The 20,258-nt window shown below is 34.2% G+C and overlaps 1 protein-coding gene across 1 annotated transcript in view; it reads left to right on the top strand.

The window, feature by feature from the left end:
• kl-3 (dynein heavy chain 8, axonemal kl-3) overlaps positions 1 to 20,258 on the top strand; it is an 895,452-nt gene that overhangs the window by 116,615 nt on the left and 758,579 nt on the right. Inside the window, exon 7 of the mRNA XM_070997912.1 lies at positions 29 to 545. Coding sequence (XP_070854013.1) covers positions 29 to 545 — 517 coding nt within the window. The remainder of the gene's footprint in view (positions 1 to 28; positions 546 to 20,258) is intronic.

Here is a 20,258-nt window from a genome sequence, read left to right as displayed (position 1 = left end):
AAACCGATTTTTTTGTCTTTTCTTAAAGATGAAAATAAATTTGAAAGAAGTTATTTTCGATATGTTGTGGAGCATAAAGATGTTATACGTGCTGTTCAAAATTTGGCCAATGGACTTTTAAGCTATAAGTCCGACATGGAAGAATTTCAACGTGACATGTTTGAAAGATATAAATACTTGTGGTCGGATGATCGGGAAGACATTATTAATTCTTTTGTTTTAAAAAATCCCTTAACAGTAGATATAAGAGATATGTTCCTGCACTATGATAACATAACGCTTAAGATTGAGACTATGAGTCCTAAAAAGATAATTGGCCCAATTGAGGTTCGCATGGAAAGTACAATAGAAAAATTGGTTTCAGAGTCGAAAAAATGGAAAGTTCTGTTGGGTCAATTATTAAGCGTGCAATATAAAAAGCAACTAGATGAAATGATAGAATTTATAACAGAACAGAATAATATACTGGACAAACCAATTAATGATTTGGATGATGTGCGCCAGGCAATGGTAGTTTTGGAGAAAGTTCGTGACAACTACATTGAGTAAGTATGAAAATGGTGTTAAAAAATAATTGGGTAAGCAGTTGAGTTTTTACGAAGTATTCATCAAATATAGGAATCCCTTCCCCAGTCCCTATATTATAACATAATATTAGAAACGCGTCCTTTTGCTTGTTACATATATTCCGACGAATCTAGTATACCCTTTACTCTATATAATAACATCACATTTATTTCTATCACAAGATTTAAAGGATGTCAGGTAGGCGGTATTAGTGATTTCAGGTACGGTCGATTGCAAGACCTTATAATTTAGATCATCAAGATCAGTATCACAGCTTAAAGTTGGTTTAATGTTGCCGATCACCAATGCCCTTAAAATTGATCATGTATTTTTATCGTTTTCTGAATGTCGAAATTTATGTATGTAGTAATTTCAATTTGCCTCTGCAATGCTTTCATTGACCAATTTTCTATTTGATTTAAAATCGTTGTACAAATTCTCTGTCTTGCAGCGTTTCCATTTCGCTTACGATTTGTCGCGTTTTGTTTTATGTTTTTTTTTGTTATAATTAAACCACGTTTTGGCAAAGTGCTTACACGTTTTGCGCTTCAAAGGAACCGTTCTGTCGTAGAGGATTTTCACTTTCAGCAGTACAATAAAAGGAATTCCAGTCGCAGAGTCAATGTTGATGAAGTCCCTTTACTCTATGTAATAGGCATATTGTAGTCAATATTAATGTTGTACGTGAAAAAGATCAGATCATGTTTGGAAAAGGCAGGCAACGAGTTGGCTGTTGCAGGTAGTGGGAAAATGTGTAGGATATTTAAAGTTAACAGGAAATAAACTAAGTGATTCCATATAGTTTGACAAATGCTTTTCAATTAAAATATTCCTGTTGAAATCGCCAGCAAGAATTACATCGGAGTATTTCAATGAGAGGGTTAATAACAAATCAATCAGCTCAGATTATTCTGTTGTTGTGTGTGGTCTGTAGATACAGTCAATTAAAATTGATGTGTTTTCTCTTTTGTTAAAGATACTTAGAAATATATATTCAATCGCACTCGTCTCCGGTTGAACGCATACTTTTATAGCATTAAGTTTCTTGTTTATATAAATAGCAACTCCTGCACCTCCACCACTACGATCGGAGCGAAAAAGATTAAAACTTTCACACATAATTGACACATTGCTAATATCGGAGACATATTACTAACCACGTTTCGGATAAACAGATAACATCAATATTAGAGTTTATAAATAAAAAACGGAATTCCTCAATATTTTTAGCTAAGCTTTGTGAGTTCAAGTGTATTATTTTTAAGCCTGGTTTTTGTTTGGCTAGAACTCTGATTATCGCCTGGCTGAATGTCCTGGAGATGATAATACAAAAAAATAGTTCACGCAAATCAAAGTTAAGTACACAAACAATTAATTTTCTAAAGATATAATAGTAAATACTTGGAAAGATAAAAAGAAAAAATTCTAAGCATAAATTTATGCTAATTTTATGTGCGAAACGAACTAGACGCAGAGAGGTGTTCTGGAGACAATTTGAACTGTAGCTGATAATGTTTATGCATGGTCTCCAGACAGATAACATCTTCTCTCCCATGCACTCTAACTTGAGTAAAGCCACGACGAGAGTAAACAGCTGATAGGAGCTTTTGTTTTAATGAATACCAATTTACATGCCAAAAAGTTGTTAAAGTCGGAAAATTCAATAAATAGTTATAATCGAAATTGTACACTACATGCTGACCATTTTGCAATTTATGTTAGTTTTTAGTTTTTTAACTCTTTAAGGTTGTAAAATCTTATTAAATTTGTTTTTTTTTTAATTTTTAAAAAAGTTTTTAAAATTTTTTCTTGTATTTCCATTCTGTTTCTTTTCGTTTTACTTTTAAGAACTTATTACTTTTGATGTATATTTAAAATTTTTTTTTTTAACTTCTGTGATTTTTTTGTTTTTGAATGTGATTAATGTGATTTGTAATATTAAAACAAGGAAGAACGCTACAGTCGAATACCTCGATATGCAAGCAGCCAAGCGAGAGTAAAAGCGCCACCTACCCCTGATCTCAATATATGGATATGTGGGCGGTAGACAGATATAAGCGTTAAGTATATATATTTTTGATCAAGATGACTAGCGGAGTCGATTCCAAAAGGTTTTAAAATCGGACCAGTTACAAAAAAGTTATAGCCAAGTATTAACCAATAGGAGCTTTTGTTTTTATTGTCATTGCGGTTTTAAAAATTTAATAGTTTTCCTTCGTTAATTGTTCATTTAAATAAATTGACGAATTCGAATTTAAACCTAACAGCATCAGATCCAGCGGTTTCTTGTGAGTACGCCTGTACTCGGCAACGTGCCGCCTCATCGGTATTTTGTCCCTCAAGTGCTCGAATTTTAGTTTTATTATTGGGTTAACAATAGTGCTCGTCGCATTGCGTGTTTTGACCCTAAAAATCTTCAAAAGTTTTGTTGCCGGTGTGATTCCAAATGAGAAGGAGAGTGTATTAAAAGAAAGTTTTTAGTGATTCGCCTTCTTTGTAGGGCACACTGTGCAATCTGACTTAATATGTGGGGACCACCTAACATGTCCCAACCCCGGGACTTGGGAAAAAGATCCTTCCTTGGGTTCGTGAATGGAGATCGCTCTCCCCGTAGATATTCAGGACTAATCTACAAGAATAAGACAGTAAAGTCAGGCTTGCATCCCAGATTAGGCGCCTTAAAGAAAATATTGAGGGCTCCACACGGGAGACGTTTTTATAAAGCCAAGCCCACCCCTAGCATTATTTAACATGGACGAAATATGTTCAGCAAATTTTAGTATTGGGTCCAAAAGAACACCAAGATCGTTTATTAGAGTTATTCTATGCAATGAGCCCTCACTCAGCGTGTATGTCGTGTACTGTAGATTGGCTCGACAAAAAGTCATTACCTTACACTTGAAGCCATTTAGGTCAAGTAAATAGACAGAGCTTCATCACTCAGCGTGTATGTCGCATAATGAGGATTGACTTTCAAAAAGCTTTGGGATCGCTAACAATTTAGTGATATCTATAATTGAATGCTTCCACTTTGCTACCCGTCTTGTTGAGAGGAATTACAAACGATTCCTTACACATATTGGGAAATTGTGAATGTAATGCAGTTGATGCGCATGCAAAAACAACATCACCAAGCAGCACTGTAGCTACGAAGGACAACGTATAAAAGTAAACAATAGAAATCACAGAAACAATATTTAAAAAGAGATTGCGGAAGAATAACAACAAAAAATAGCACTGCAGCTTCTTCGGACAACGCACAAAGCAATATAAGTCACAAAAACAAAAAACATAAAATTCAAATTGTGATTGGATTTACTAATGGATGCTTCCACTTTGCTACCCGTCTTGTTGAGAGGAATTACAAACGATTCCTTACACATATTGGGAAATTGTGAATGTAATGCAGTTGATGCGCATGCAAAAACAACATCACCAAGCAGCACTGCAGCTACGACGGACAACGTACAAAAGAAAACAATAGAAATCACAGAAACAATATTTAAAAAGAGATTGCGGAAGAATAACAACATAAAATAGCACTGCAGCTTCTTCGGACAACGCACAAAGCAATATAAGTCACAAAAACAAAAAACATAAAATTCAAATTGTGATTGGATTTACTAAAAATTTTCACAGAATAGAAGAAATTTACTCGCGAAGCGAAAGAAATAGTGATCCTTATCAATTCAAGGACTGAATAGGACCGTCCTAGAAAAACACGAAGACAAATAAAAATTCGGACCGCAGAAAAAAAAACCGTTCACTTTGAAAGTCATGCACAAAAATGTAAAGAAGCGAGGAATTTGATGAAATAAAAACAAGGAAGAGCGCTATAGTCGAGTACCTCGACTATCAGATACCCGTTACTCAGCTAAATAGATTTATGCAAGCAGCAAAGCGAGATTAAAATGCGCCACCGGCGGTATACAGATTTAAGCGTTATGGGCGTTAGAGTGGGCGTGGCAAATTTTTTTTTGGGTCAATCGATAGGCATTGATGAGAACATTACATTTCTGTAAAATTTTTATTCTAGCATCAAAACTGTAGGAGCCACAGTTTTGGTCGGTTTGTGGGCGTTAGAGTGGGAGTGGCACATTGCGCTGCGTAAGAAGCTCAGGAATCTGCACACCAAATCTCAATAGCCTAGCTCTTATAGTTTCGAGATCTCAGCGATCACCCGGACAGACGGACAGTCGGACAGCCATGTCCGAGATCGACTCGGCTAGTGATCCTGATCAAGAATATATATACTTTGTGGGGTCGGAAACGCTTCCTTCTGCCTGTTACATACTTTCCGACGAATGTAGTATACCCTTTTTTTTAAGGATGAAGAAACATGTGCTCCTGTGGGAAAGATGTGCAGTTTTCGACTTATTATCAATTTAAGTTCAGGATCAGGAAAATGATGGCTGGCCGCGAGCGGTAGCTTCCTAAACTTCTCAATAACGATTTCACTGATCGCACGGATGGGGGTGCGGATGCGCAAGTTCGGTTCGATCTTAAGGACCACCTCCAGCTTGATCGCCTCGTCGACCTTCGACCGAATCGTCGCCGTGCAGATCCACGCGGTGGCCATGGATGTATCGATGGAGCTTGTCGGGGTGCACGGATCGACGAGTGCGGCGGTGTCGAACGACTTCTCCCCGGTCTCGATGATCACCAAAGCAGTCGGGAGGACGTTGATGCTTTGCGACGGAGCTGGTGTCGAGAAGGGGCAAGCGTTTGGCGAGTTGGCGGATCTTGCCGGCGCGAATGCTGCGGAGAAGCGGGCTGTTTCTGGAAACGTGCTCGTGCATGTGGAGCAGCGTTTGATGGTTCCGGTCGCACGCTATGAACCGGTCATCGCGGTCATCCGCGGCAGACTCGGCATCGGTAGGATTGAATACCTGTCGTACGTCTGCTATCCAATTCCTGAGCGCAACGTGGAAGGGGACCCTTTTTAAATGGTTAGAGTGTGAATAAGAAAAAAACTAACAGGGCTGGTTAACAATGACGTGGATAATGGTTACGGACTAAGGTGTATAAGAAGCACAGCTCGTTACTAGGTGGTTTTGGACGGCTCTTTTGGAAGAACTACCACCTTGGTCACAGGACGTTTGACAATGCCGCGTGCCGTACAAATGTCGACTATGCGGACATTGCCATCGGTTCCCGGAAAAACGGAGTCTATTCTCCCGAATCGCCACTCATTTGAGGGCAAATTGTCGTTCTTAGTGGAGCTCTTTAAGGTACTCATCCTTCCATCGAATATTGCCATCGGTTCCCGGAAAACAGTCTATTATTCCGAGTTGCCACTCATTTGACGACCATGTCGCCGACGCACTTGCCACCGACAAGAAAGTGCCCTGGTGAGAGATTCGCGTGGATAAAACGGAAATTTGATTTTCCCTTGGAGCAGGAACGGGTCCTGTTAGGATCCACCCGAAAATGGTTTCTTGACCGAGGAGAGAGAAACAAATGTTCGGCGGATGCCGCTTAGCAGAATGGATGGCAGTACGTCGGCCCCGACCAGAATACCTATTTGTGCGCTCTCGAAGAACTTTGGATCCGCTAGTGGCAGTTCGGGATCTTCATCCCGTAGAAACTGTTGCGGAATCGGCCAAGATGGGAGGTTTCCAGCTAATTGAGGAAGAACATAGGCCGTCGTGTTTATTTGCAAGCCAGGACTGGTCGGAGAACGGATGGATTCAGCGGATATTGTCTATTTTAAGCCTGATACTTGCGCTCGGATTACTTGGTGAGGCAACATAATTCATTTGAACAGCCGCTCGGATCCTGAATCTATCAAGGCACGAGCTTTAAAATTCGACCCCAGTTGTCATATGTCAGTTATGACAGTGCCCAGCAAGAAGGGACTGTTCCCACAAGGATAGCGTGAGCTTAGCAAGCTTTGGAGGAGCACATGTACATTAAGAGGCAATCCCAATTTTCGATTTAAGTTCCGGACATTTCTAAAGTCGTGAGGCAACCCTGGATAGTGCCTTGAAGTTCACGGATAGCAGACCAAGATTCCTGATTAACGGACTGCACATTGTAAAGTATTTTTAATTCGCTATTTACTAACAACCGCTTGATTTCGAAACGCTCAGTTAGGTTATCCCAAGCTGAGCGAATGCCATCGTTAGTAAGGGGGAGTTCGAAACTTTATTGTGAAACAGTTTTAGTCGAAACAGTTTTTGGCCGTAAACAGATCCATAAAGGTCGGCCACCGCAGATAGATGCAGCTTGAACTTTGGGAGCTTGAGCTATCATATCAGGGATTGAGCCGCACATCTCTCATAAACGGAATAGCAGTAGTCGTATTTAGCTTTGAGAATTGACCTTGAGAACTATCAGCTGCAATGTCTCCGGCTTCTGCTATGCACCCGGTGCATTCATCGTATTCGCGGTGAATGTTAAGCATTGAAAGAGTAGGAGAGTCCGGCGAAGGAGTGTTTGTTCTGGATTCAAACTCACTCATCCGATCTGAGACCTCAATAGATTTGCTTAGAGCAATTTGGAAGTTGTTAGTGCCATTTTGACGTTTGCACGGGTGACCCTTTTTCGGGGCGACGAGGACTTAGCGGTTAGTTCGGGTGTAAGCGGATCTACGGATATGCCTGGGACTACGGCAGGTGGAATAGACAACTTGTTGGTATCACTTCCAACGGACATTTTAAAAAATTACCTTTGTTGGGTCAGAATATGCTCGCCTTAGTACTCACGTACTCAATGATACGGATTAGGAACGGTGAGTAAGGAGTTCGTGTATCTCCCGTGGAGAAAAAATACTATGGTATTTAACCTTTTTGGTATATGTGTATTGTAATATGGTATAATTGGGATAAAGTTTGGTTTTTTTTACCTTTGAACTAATTTGAGTGAAGAAAAGTATATAGTAGTATAAACTGCTATACTTATTAAACACTTTATTACACTGAACTGTTCTCCTTCACTTCTTGTTCGCAGTTTGCTGGTTTTACATAGCGTCGCTTTTACATACGATTACGTGAAGTTGGCTGCGATCAATATCGATACTTAACATTTTAGAGTTGCCAGGTTGGCCACTTTACAACAGGAGATACTTTAGATGCTAACGACTATTAAACAGCTAGCCGTTACATTCAAATACTTGTTGATATACATTTACAACAAAGAGTTATACTTAAATATATACAAGACACTTGTCCTACTACAATTCGGCCATCCTGACTGGTTGATCACCTGATCAAGATATATTGATTTAAAAGTTATGCTTATTATATCTATGGTTATGGTTATGGTTACATAAGTTTAATTTTCTTGTTATACTTTACATTTTTATTTTTGTTTTTTACTTTTATTTTTATTCTTTATCCAAAGTCTTAAATTTTGGGCACTCCAAACACCTAGATAAGGACTTCGTGCTAATTGAAACCCTTCGACGTCTTTTAATAAAAACCTGTCATTGCGCATCGCTTTTGCAATCACATATGGTCCCTTATGTTTGGGAATCAGTTTCCTAGCAGTCCCAACAGTCGAGTCAAAATTCTTCACCATTACATAGTCTCCTTTTTTATACCCTTTAGCCTTATTATATAATTTTTCGTTATAATCTTGAACTTGTTTTTGGTGGGTCGCAGCTTTTTTTCTTATTTGTGCTAAACTATCTAATTTTGTATTTTCATTTATGTCCTCTAGCTTTTCCTTAAGTTCATCAACAATCTTTCCTTTTTGTTCTACTCCAAACAGCATTTTACTCGGAAGTTGTCTTATACTTCTGTGCAACGTATTATTAAGAGCATGTTCTATTTTATCTATAACATTGTCCCAGTATACACCTTTACTTTGATCAACTAATTTTGCTATCATTGGTCCAAGGCTCCTGTTAATCCTTTCGACTTGACCATTTGCCTGTGGTGAGCCTGTGGCTATCTTGATATGCTTCACATTATACTCTTCCATGAATTCTTCGAAGTCCTTAGACGTAAAACAACTACCGCGGTCTGAAACTATACATTTTGGACGACTGTATGCCCTAAAGTAATCTTTTAATGCCGTTATTACCTCCCTAGTACTTGTTGATTTAGTTGAATAGAGTCTTACAAATTTCGTAAATCCGTCGACTACCACAAAAATATGCTTTTTTGCTCTCGATGAGTCTACTGGACCATAATGGTCAATGTGTATTAACTCGAATGGTTTGCTTCCCTTGGGAATACGGTTCAAAAAACCTTCTCCTTTACCTGATTTTGGTGAAAACGCTACACATTTTAAACAATTTTCTATATGCGCAACACACTTTTCTTTCAAGCTTGGAAACCAATACGTTTTTGAAATTATGTCCATCATTTTATATCTTCCTACATGTCCTATTTCGTTATGGTATTTATATAGTACCTGATTTTCCATTTCTTCTGGCACGTAAAACAGTATTCTATTGCCATTTGCTTTTCTGTACACTACACCATTTCTCATTTCAAATAATTTAAGTTCTGCTTTCTCTAAAACGGTTTTAAGCTTCTTAATTCTTAAATCTTTTCCTTGACAAATGACTAAATTTTCTTCAAAACTGTTGGTTTCTACTATTAGAATATTATTATACCTGCTGAGAGCATCCACATGTTGCATTTTGTTTCCAGCCCTGTGACATATCTCAAGATCATAGTTTTCCATCTCCAAGGCCCATCTCGATATCTTCGGATTAAGTTCTGCCTTATTAAGTGTTAACTTAAGTGCAATACAGTCGGTTACTAGTCTCACATGCTTTCCTTGCAAATATATCCTAAATCTACGAAGAGCATAAATAACCGCTAAAGTCTCGAGTTCAAAACTATGTAATTTAGCCTCATCTGCTGTAGTACGCTTAGAGAAATAGAATACAGGGTGTAACTTGCCATCATCTTTCTTTTGTAACAGTACTGCACCAAATCCCAGAGCGCTGGCGTCACAATGTAATTCTGTGTCGTCTTTGTAATTATATAACGCTAGTACTGGTGACTCAATAAGTTTTTCCTTTAGACTGAGAAAACAATTCATCTCTACTTCACCAAATTGAAATGGTTTGTCTTTCCTTAACAGGTCGTACAAAGGTTTTGCTATTGTAGAGAAATCCTTTATAAACCTTCGAAAATATGAAGAAAGTCCCAAAAAACTTTGTACTGCCTGTACCTTGGAGGGAACTGAAAAATTTTTTACGGCTTCAATGCCCTTATCGTCTGCCCTGATGCCATTCTCGGAAATCAAAAATCCTAATTACTTTATATTTGATTTTAAAAACTCACATTTATCCATTCTAAGTTCTAATCTGTTCTGTGTAAGCCTTTTAAAAATTTCTTCTAATGTTTCCAAATGCTCATTAATATCTTTGCTGGCGACCATTATATCATCCATGTACACTACTATTTTGTTGTTTCTAATCATGTCATCAAAAATTTTATTAACAAAGCGTTGAAAAACAGCCGGTGCGTTTTTGATACCCATTGGCATTCTTAAAAATTCAAATTGTCCTAGTGGAGTCACGAATGAAGTATATTTGACAGATTCTTCATTTACAAAAACATGAAAATATCCATTTTTAAGATCTAACTTCGAGAAAACTTTTTTGTCAACTAATTTATCTAATAAATCATCGATGTGTGGCAGTGGGTAGTTGTCTTTTAGCAGTGCTTTGTTAAGTTTCCTATAATCAATGCATAATCTAATTTCACCTGTTTTCTTCTTGACTAATACTATCGGAGATGCAAATTCTGATTCGCTTGGTCTTATTATATCGCTTTTCAAATATTCGTCTAGTAATTTTTGAAGCTTATCCTTTTCTGTATATGATAATCGTCGAGGACTACAACTGAAAGGTTTTGCATTATCTAGGCATAGCTTCATTTCTGCTCTAATCATTGGCTTTTCAGGTCTAGTTGCTTTTACATAACTGTTTTCAATTATTTTCAAGAAACGACATTGTATTTGATAAGTAGTGCTTTTGTCCCAGTTAAATTCAATCGTTTCGTTGTTTGTACAGTCGATATTAGGTATTTCGGTTTCAAAATTGTCAATTTCCAGTTGCCTGTTTACATTTGTACATTCCGTTTTTTCATTGTTAAGTCTCATAACTGTCTGACCGATATTTCCACTATTTCGTCTCGTAACTGTTTGACCGTCATTTTCACTATTTCGTCCCGTAACTGTTTGACTCATTGTTTTACTGTTTCGTCCCGTAACTGTTTGACTCATTGTTTCATTGCTTCGTCTCGTAACTGTTTGACTCGTTGTTTCATTGTTTTGTATCATCGCCCTGTGACCTATTCTTTTATTATGATATTTCACGACTGCATGTTCCGCTTTTACAACTTCAGTCGCCAATTCCAAAACATTCTCGGTTATATAGTCATCTAAACACTCAATATTATGATTTACTTCAGCAATGCGCAACGACAGATCACTAGTAGCACTCGTCGGGTTATGTTTTGATATATCTTCTACAGTTATCATCTTTAAAGTTCTTAAATCTAAATTTAAATCGCAAGCATCCATGAAATTTCTACCCAAAACCACATCATACATCATTGGCAACAACTGTTAAATTGAAGTAACATTTTATTTTTTCTTTTAATACAAAACATAAAATTTTTCCATAGATTTGTAATGGGCTTCTATTTATACCAATATAATGTTCTTTAACTTCATGTAGTTTGGCCTCCCTGGGCAACAAAGATAATTTAATCAATGAAATTGGACTGCCAGAGTCTAAGATGCATGCTGTAACCATAGGAGATATAATTTGATTGTCAAAATAAATTTTAATACACCTTACATATTTATTTTCAGCATTTCCCTTCCTTTCCTCGCATTTGGCTACGAAGTGGCCGAACTTGCCACAAGCATAGCAGGATCCTGGCACCCTTGCTGGCTTTCGACAATCCTTAGCGATGTGTCCTCTGGCGTTGCAATTACCGCAGCGGAATCCTCCGTTGTCGCTCCTATTCCTGTTCAGCTCCTTCGACACCAACTCCTTTGGCTTGTCCAAACGGATACCAGCAAACGCACGGAGAATTTGCATCGGATCTGTGAAGCATTGGATCCGGGCTTGATCACGCAAATTCTGTGCTGGTATTCCCTCGACTATCTGATCAACCAATTCGTCCGGTTCGATGTTGATGCTGCTGGCTAGCATTGTCTTTGCCTCAAAATACACCGCGAACTTTTCGGAATGATGCCACTTTAAATCTTCAAATTTGCGTCGTGCCTCTGCTTTTGAAAGCTTATCGCCGAATGCTAATATCAGCTGTTCCAAAAGATTCTCTGCCGGCTCCATAATATGCGTTGCATTTGCATGCAACCAGCGCTGAGCGACACCCTTCAGTTTGGACACAATCACCATCTTCATGCCCACTGCATCCAGGTTGTACATTTCAGCAATGTTGCGTACTTGCTGGGTCCAAATGTTTGCACAAGAAGATCCATCAAAATCCATGATGATTTCCTTGGCAAATGAAAGTGACATATTTGGCGCTTCTAGTCCTTTGTTTACAACTGCCACTCGTTGTTGCTCAACACTGTTTCTTACATCGATATCGGTTTCGCTATCGATATCAGCACTTCCATCGGTGCTTGGTATTTTTCCGCCAACTGCTTCCTCGAAGTTTTCGCCTTGCACTGCTCGCTTTACTCCCTCGCTGCTCACTGCTTGGTTGCAGTTTTCGGCCATGTTGATGACGTCATTGCCAACTGCTTGCGACGCGGCTCTTACTTGTGCAAGAATGTTCTGGAGCTCCTTCTTACCAGCTTCGATTTCAGCGCGTATTTGTTGTAGCGACAACACTCCTTCGGCTACAGCAAACCACTCGTCTCCCTTGGGCCTTGAAGCCGCTGCAGGAATCAGTTCCGACCTAGGGTTGGCATAACTCCTGAGCCCGATTAGCCAGGAGCTCGTTGTCAGCGTACTGCGGCAGTGGGGACTCCGGGCGAGTTCCACGAACTAGCGGGTCCACGCCATTTAGTCGTGCCGTCAGTTCGGCCTTATTGCCGATCGTCGGCAAGTTTAATGCCGCCAACAACCTTTTGAGCTGGACGACCGTGAACTTTTGGACATCAATTAGATCCATTTTATGGGTCAGAACCACTTCTGAAGTTTATAGTAGTATAAACTGCTATACTTATTAAACACTTTATTACACTGAACTGTTCTCCTTCACTTCTTGTTCGCAATTTGCTGGTTTTACATAGCGTCGGTTTTACATACGATTACGTGAAGTTGGCTGCGATCAATATCGATACTTAACATTTTAGAGTTGCCAGGTTGGCCACTTTACAACAGGAGATACTTTAGATGCTAACGACTATTAAACAGCTAGCCGTTACATTCAAATACTTGTTGATATACATTTACAACAAAGAGTTATACTTAAATATATACAAGACACTTATCCTACTACAAGTACCAAAATGTGCCAATAAGTAGTTGGGCCATGGATGCTATTTGTTGATTATTATGTACTAGAGTATTATTTTAATTTTATTTAATATTCCGTGAAAAAAATAAATATACCGAAAAAATTGGTGCACGGAGGATGTTATGCATGCGGTGGAGTGCTAGTTTTATTTTCCCTCGATAAAATAATTTTTACGGAGTAAATACCAAATACCGAAAAATATACTAAAAAGTTTGGTGGTTAAATAAAACACAATGACCAAAAAAAAAATGTTCACGTCGGTTGGCGTAATTTGTATTTTATTATTTTTAACCGGATAGCCGACGGTAAACTTCAATTAGTGGAAACGAGATGGTGGGAATATAAATTATATGTGAGTGTATGTAGGTATGTGTGTATGTAGATATGGATATGTATGTAGATATTTATGTTTGGGGATATTTATGTATGTAGAAATGGATATGTATGTAGATATGGATGTGTATGTAGATATTTATGTATGTGTAGATATGGATATGTACGTATGTAATGTTCGCAGGTTTTATATTTTTTAATTAATTATTGCCGGCGGGTATGTGTTGTGGTGGACGATTTCGATTTATTTGTGTGTGAACTGTATATGCAAAAACGAAAAAATATGTGTTTTAGCGGCTACGGATACACAGTGAGAAAATCTTGGAAAGTTTTGGGGGGCCTGAATAGGCAGAACACTGGAAGTTAAATAATTCTCACTTTATGCTTGGCATATATTTGAACAATATTTTTTCTATGCTTGGATTTTGTTTCTAGATTTTATATAAGTGTATGTGTGTATGGATATACGGCCAAAGGCAATTACAAAATGGCCGCACGTAGAAAAAGGAAAATCGAAGAAAAAATGCCGAAGTAATTTTTTAATTGCCGTTGTCGGATTTAATCGGTCTTGGATTTAGGTTGACTGCAGACCGGCAAATAATAAGAAAAGCTTTACATATCTGGTTTCAAGATCGGCTCGAATAGATCAAAATATACGCCGTGGGGTTGCGGGGTATCGTCGGCGCTGGTAGACTGGCGTGGGAGGCGGCGGCGGGATCTTGCGGCGTCGGTTTGGTTCTTCGAGCTGGGATTCGGCGTATGCTGCTGGTGCGGCTGGCGTACGGTGGACTGTTTCTAGCTCTAGGGGAGAAACCACGCGATACGCGAAGTGCCCCGTTGACCGAAAGAAAGTTACGCAAATTGTTCACTTTACAAAATGGGCGGGGGAGCGACCGCGGCTTATTTCTTATGACTGCCAAAATCGAATTCTTAAGTCTAAGCTGAGTTCCGCGCTCCAAAGCGCAGCGGAGACTTCACGGATGGTAGCTGGGAACAGAGCGGGAGAGCGAGAGAGCGGGAGAGCGAGCGAACGGTGCAGTTAAATAGCGGGCCCGGGGTCCAGGTTCGCCGGTCAGTGGCCTGAACATACTTTTTTATTTATTTATTTATTTACTTATTTACTTATTTACCTATTTTCTTATTTACTTATTTATTTATTTACTTATTTACTTATTTACTTATTTAATTATTTACTTATTTACTTATTTACTTATTTACTTATTTACTTATTTACTTATTTACTTATTTACTTATTTACTTATTTACTTATTTACTTATTTACTTATTTACTTATTTACTTATTTACTTATTTACTTATTTACTTATTTACTTATTTACTTATTTACTTATTTACTTATTTACTTAATTACTTAATTAGTTATTTACTTAATTACTTAATTACTTAATTAGTTATTTACTTAATTAGTTATTTACTTAATTAGTTTTTTACTTAATTAGTTATTTACTTAATTACTTAATAACTTAATTGTTTATTTACTTACTTACTTAGTTACTTAATTACTTAATTACTTAATTACTTAATTACTTAATTACTTAATTACTTAATTACTTAATTACTTAATTACTTAATTACTTAATTACTTAATTACTTAATTACTTAATTACTTAATTACTTAATTACTTAATTACTTAATTACTTAATTACTTAATTACTTAATTACTTAATTACTTAATTACTTAATTACTTAATTACTTAATTACTTAATTACTTAATTACTTATTTACTTAATTACTTAATTACTTATTTACTTATTTACTTATTTACTTATTTTTTTATTTACTTATTTACTTTGTAAAGACCTTTTTCATAGGCTGGGATAAAACTCAGTCCGGCCAGGGTCCTCTACAGTTAAATTTGTAGAAAATATTGGAACGAAACTGGACGGGGAGTTGCCGCGGGGATTTGTGGGGAAAAGAGGCCAGAGTATCCGCGTTGCACCGAGTAAGCGGCTCTAGCGCAACACGGCACCCGGAAGGTATAGTGGAGGGCGGGGCTGCTCCCGGCTAAAATACTAACGAAACGAGCGGCGTGGCCGATCCCTGAGAAAATACCAACAAAACTGGACGGCGTGGCCGTTCCCCCTGGTTGTGCGACTCACAAGCTACTGGGGTAGGGGGTAGGGATCCGAGGGGAGGATGGCCGGAGGCGACCCTTCCCTGTGCTCCCCGTGGTCGATCGAATGGTCGTTTGCACTGAGTAATCGTCTCTGGCGCAACACCATTCCCGACCGGCACAGATCACTGCACGTGGCTCGCGACTACCTCAACCGTATTTGGGGCGGGATCCGAGGGGAGGATGGCCGGAGGCGGTCCTTCCCTGTGGTCGATCGAGTGGTCGTTTGCACTGAGTAATCGTCTCTGGCGCAACACGATTCCCGACCGGCACAGGTCACTGCAAGTGGCTCGCGACTACCTAAACCGTATTTGGGGCGGGGTTCCCAGGAGAGGGTGGCCAGAGGCGATCCTTTCCTACGCTCCTTGTGGGCGATCGGGTGGTCGTTTGCACCGAGCAAGCTTCTCCAATGCAACACGATTCCCGACCGGCACAAATCACTGCGCGCGGGTTCCCGAAAAATGAACAAATTCACGCGGACACATACTTCTTCATTCTCTTGTATCTTTATTATTCGCTAGTTTCACAAGTTATTTTCCTAGTCCCCTACTCGCACTCAGTCTGATCTCTATTGTTTGTGTCCCACTTAATCCTTGGATCCGGCGTGCCGACGCTCGTGCCGCTGTGCCACTCCGGGTTGAAGTCCGCTCCTAGGTCTGGTCGCCTTTGCTGCCATTCGGGAATGAGAGCGAGCTTTCGCCCTTGCGGCCGCATGTAAACCCGGTTTGCCGGGTTTCTTCGTTTCCCAACACAGTTTCTTATCGAACCTCCCGCCTATCGCTATCGGCACTATCAGCTGTTGGCCCTCGGTTGACCAACACTGGGTGGTTTTCCAGCCCTGGTGCGCGCAATATTTAAATCGGATAAGCTTAGCTTCTAGTTTGAGCTTAAATAAATTATTATTTACTTAATTACTTAATTACTTAATTACTTAATTACTTAATTACTTATTTACTTATTTTCTTATTTACTTATTTACTTATTTACTTATTTACTTATTTACTTATTTACTTATTTACTTATTTACTTATTTACTTATTTACTTATTTACTTATTTACTTATTTACTTATTTACTTATTTACTTATTTACTTATTTACTTATTTACTTATTTACTTATTTACTTATTTACTTATTTACTTATTTACTTATTTACTTATTTACTTATTTACTTATTTACTTATTTACTTATTTACTTATTTACTTATTTACTTATTTACTTATTTACTTATTTACTTATTTACTTATTTACTTATTTACTTGTTTACTTATTTACTTATTTACTTATTTACCTATTTGCTTATTTACTTATTTACTTATTTACTTATTTACTTATTTACTTATTTACTTATTTACTTATTTACTTATTTACTTATTTACTTATTTACTTATTTACTTATTTACATATTTACTTATTTACTTATTTACTTATTTACTTATTTACTTATTTACTTAATTACTTATTTACTTATTTACTTATTTACTTATTTACTTATTTACTTATTTACTTATTTACTTATTTACTTCATTACTTATTTACTTAATTACTTAATTACTTAATTACTTAATTACTTAATTACTTAATTACTTAATTACTTATTTACTTAATTACTTAATTACTTAATTACTTAATTACTTATTTACTTATTTACATATTTACTTATTTACTTATTTACTTATTTACTTATTTACTTATTTACTTATTTACTTATTTACTTATTTACTTATTTACTTATTTACTTATTTACTTATTTACTTATTTACTTATTTACTTATTTACTTATTTACTTATTTACTTATTTACTTATTTACTTATTTACTTATTTACTTATTTACTTATTTACTTATTTACTTATTTACTTATTTACTTATTTACTTATTTACTTATTTACTTATTTACTTATTTACTTATTTACTTATTAACTTATTAACTTATTTACTTTTTTACTTTTTTACTTTTTTACTTTTTTACTTTTTTACTTTTTTACTTATTTCCTTTTTTACTTTTTTACTTATTTACTTATTTAATTATTTACTTATTTACTGACAATTTGTGCATTGCACTGGTCCGTTCCTTTTATGTGGCTCTTCCACGTTAATTCTTCGGTGCAATAAGTATTGCAGGTTATAAATGGGGTATTTAGTTATTTAGTTATTTAGTTATTTAGTTATTTAGTTATTTAGTTATTTAGTTATTTAGTTATTTAGTTATTTAGTTATTTAGTTATTTAGTTATTTAGTTATTTAGTTATTTAGTTATTTAGTTATTTAGTTATTTAGTTATTTAGTTATTTAGTTATTTAGTTATTTAGTTATTTAGTTATTTAGTTATTTAGTTATTTAGTTATTTAGTTATTTAGTTATTTAGTTATTTAGTTATTTAGTTATTTAGTTATTTAGTTATTTAGTTATTTAGTTATTTAGTTATTTAGTTATTTAGTTATTTAGTTATTTAGTTATTTAGTTATTTAGTTATTTAGTTATTTAGTTATTTAGTTATTTAGTTATTTAGTTATTTAGTTATTTAGTTATTTAGTTATTTAGTTATTTAGTTATTTAGTTATTTAGTTATTTAGTTATTTAGTTATTTAGTTATTTAGTTATTTAGTTATTTAGTTATTTAGTTATTTAGTTATTTAGTTATTTAGTTATTTAGTTATTTAGTTATTTAGTTATTTAGTTATTTAGTTATTTAGTTATTTAGTTATTTAGTTATTTAGTTATTTAGTTATTTAGTTATTTAGTTATTTAGTTATTTAGTTATTTAGTTATTTAGTTATTTAGTTATTTAGTTATTTAGTTATTTAGTTATTTAGTTATTTAGTTATTTAGTTATTTAGTTATTTAGTTATTTAGTTATTTAGTTATTTAGTTATTTAGTTATTTAGTTATTTAGTTATTTAGTTATTTAGTTATTTAGTTATTTAGTTATTTAGTTATTTAGTTATTTAGTTATTTAGTTATTTAGTTATTTAGTTATTTAGTTATTTAGTTATTTAGTTATTTAGTTATTTAGTTATTTAGTTATTTAGTTATTTAGTTATTTATTGTAGTTATTTAGTTATTTATTGTAGTTATTTAGTTATTTAGTTATTTATTGTAGTTATTTAGTTATTTAGTTATTGTAGTTATTGTAGTTATTGTAGTTATTGTAGTTATTTAGTTATTTAGTTATTTAGTTGTTTAGTTATTTAGTTATTTAGTTATTTAGTTATTTAGTTATTTAGTTATTTAGTTATTTAGTTATTTAGTTATTTAGTTATTTAGTTATTTAGTTGTTTAGTTATTTAGTTATTTAGTTATTTAGTTATTTAGTTATTTAGTTATTTAGTTATTTAGTTATTTAGTTATTTAGTTATTTAGTTATTTAGTTATTTAGTTATTTAGTTATTTAGTTATTTAGTTATTTAGTTATTTAGTTATTTAGTTATTTAGTTATTTAGTTATTTAGTTATTTAGTTATTTAGTTATTTAGTTATTTAGTTATTTAGTTATTTAGTTATTTAGTTATTTAGTTATTTAGTTATTTAGTTATTTAGTTATTTAGTTATTTAGTTATTTAGTTATTTAGTTATTTAGTTATTTAGTTATTTAGTTATTTAGTTATTTAGTTATTTAGTTATTTAGTTATTTAGTTATTTACTTATTTACTTATTTACTTATTTACTTATTTACTTATTTACTTATTTACTTATTTACTTATTTACTTATTTACTTATTTACTTATTTACTTATTTACTTATTTACTTATTTACTTATTTACTTATTTACTTATTTACTTATTTACTTATTTACTTATTTACTTATTTACTTATTTACTTATTTACTTATTTACTTATTTACTTATTTACTTATTTACTTATTTACTTATTTACTTATTTACTTATTTACTTATTTACTTATTTACTTATTTACTTATTTACTTATTTACTTATTTACTTATTTACTTATTTACTTATTAACTTATTAACTTATTTACTTATTTACTTATTTACTTATTTACTTATTTACTTATTTACTTATTAACTTATTAACTTATTAACTTATTAACTTATTAACTTATTTACTTATTTACTTATTTACTTATTTACTTATTAACTTATTAACTTATTAACTTATTAACTTATTTACTTTTTTACTTTTTTACTTTTTTACTTTTTTACTTTTTTACTTTTTTACTTTTTTACTTATTTCCTTTTTTACTTTTTTACTTATTTACTTATTTAATTATTTACTTATTTACTGATTTACTTATTTACTTATGTTCTTATTTACTTATTTACTTAATTACTTATTTACTTATTTACTTAATTACTTAATTAGTTATTTACTTATTTACTTATTTACTTTTTTACTTATTTACTTATTTACTTTTTTACTTATTTACGTATTTACTTATTTACTTATTTAATTATTTACTTATTTACTTATTTACTTATTTACTTATTTACTTATTTACTTATTTACTTATTTACTTATTTACTTATTTACTTATTTACTTATTTACTTAATTACTTATTTACTTATTCACTTATTTACTTATTTACTTATTTACTTATTTACTTATTTACTTATTTACTTATTTACTTATTTACTTATTTACTTATTTACTTATTTACTTATTTACTTATTTACTTATTTACTTATTTACTTATTTACTTATTTCCTTTTTTACTTTTTTACTTATTTACTTATTTAATTATTTACTTATTTACTGACAATTTGTGCATTGCACTGGTCCGTTCCTTTTATGTGGCTCTTCCACGTTAATTCTTCGGTGCAATAAGTATTGCAGGTTATAAATGGGGTATTTAG

The sequence above is a fragment of the Drosophila suzukii genome, chromosome Y (genome assembly GCF_043229965.1).
Source record: "Drosophila suzukii chromosome Y, CBGP_Dsuzu_IsoJpt1.0, whole genome shotgun sequence".
Taxonomy (NCBI): Eukaryota; Metazoa; Arthropoda; class Insecta; order Diptera; family Drosophilidae; genus Drosophila; species Drosophila suzukii.
This window is presented reverse-complemented; position numbering and strand designations above follow the sequence as displayed.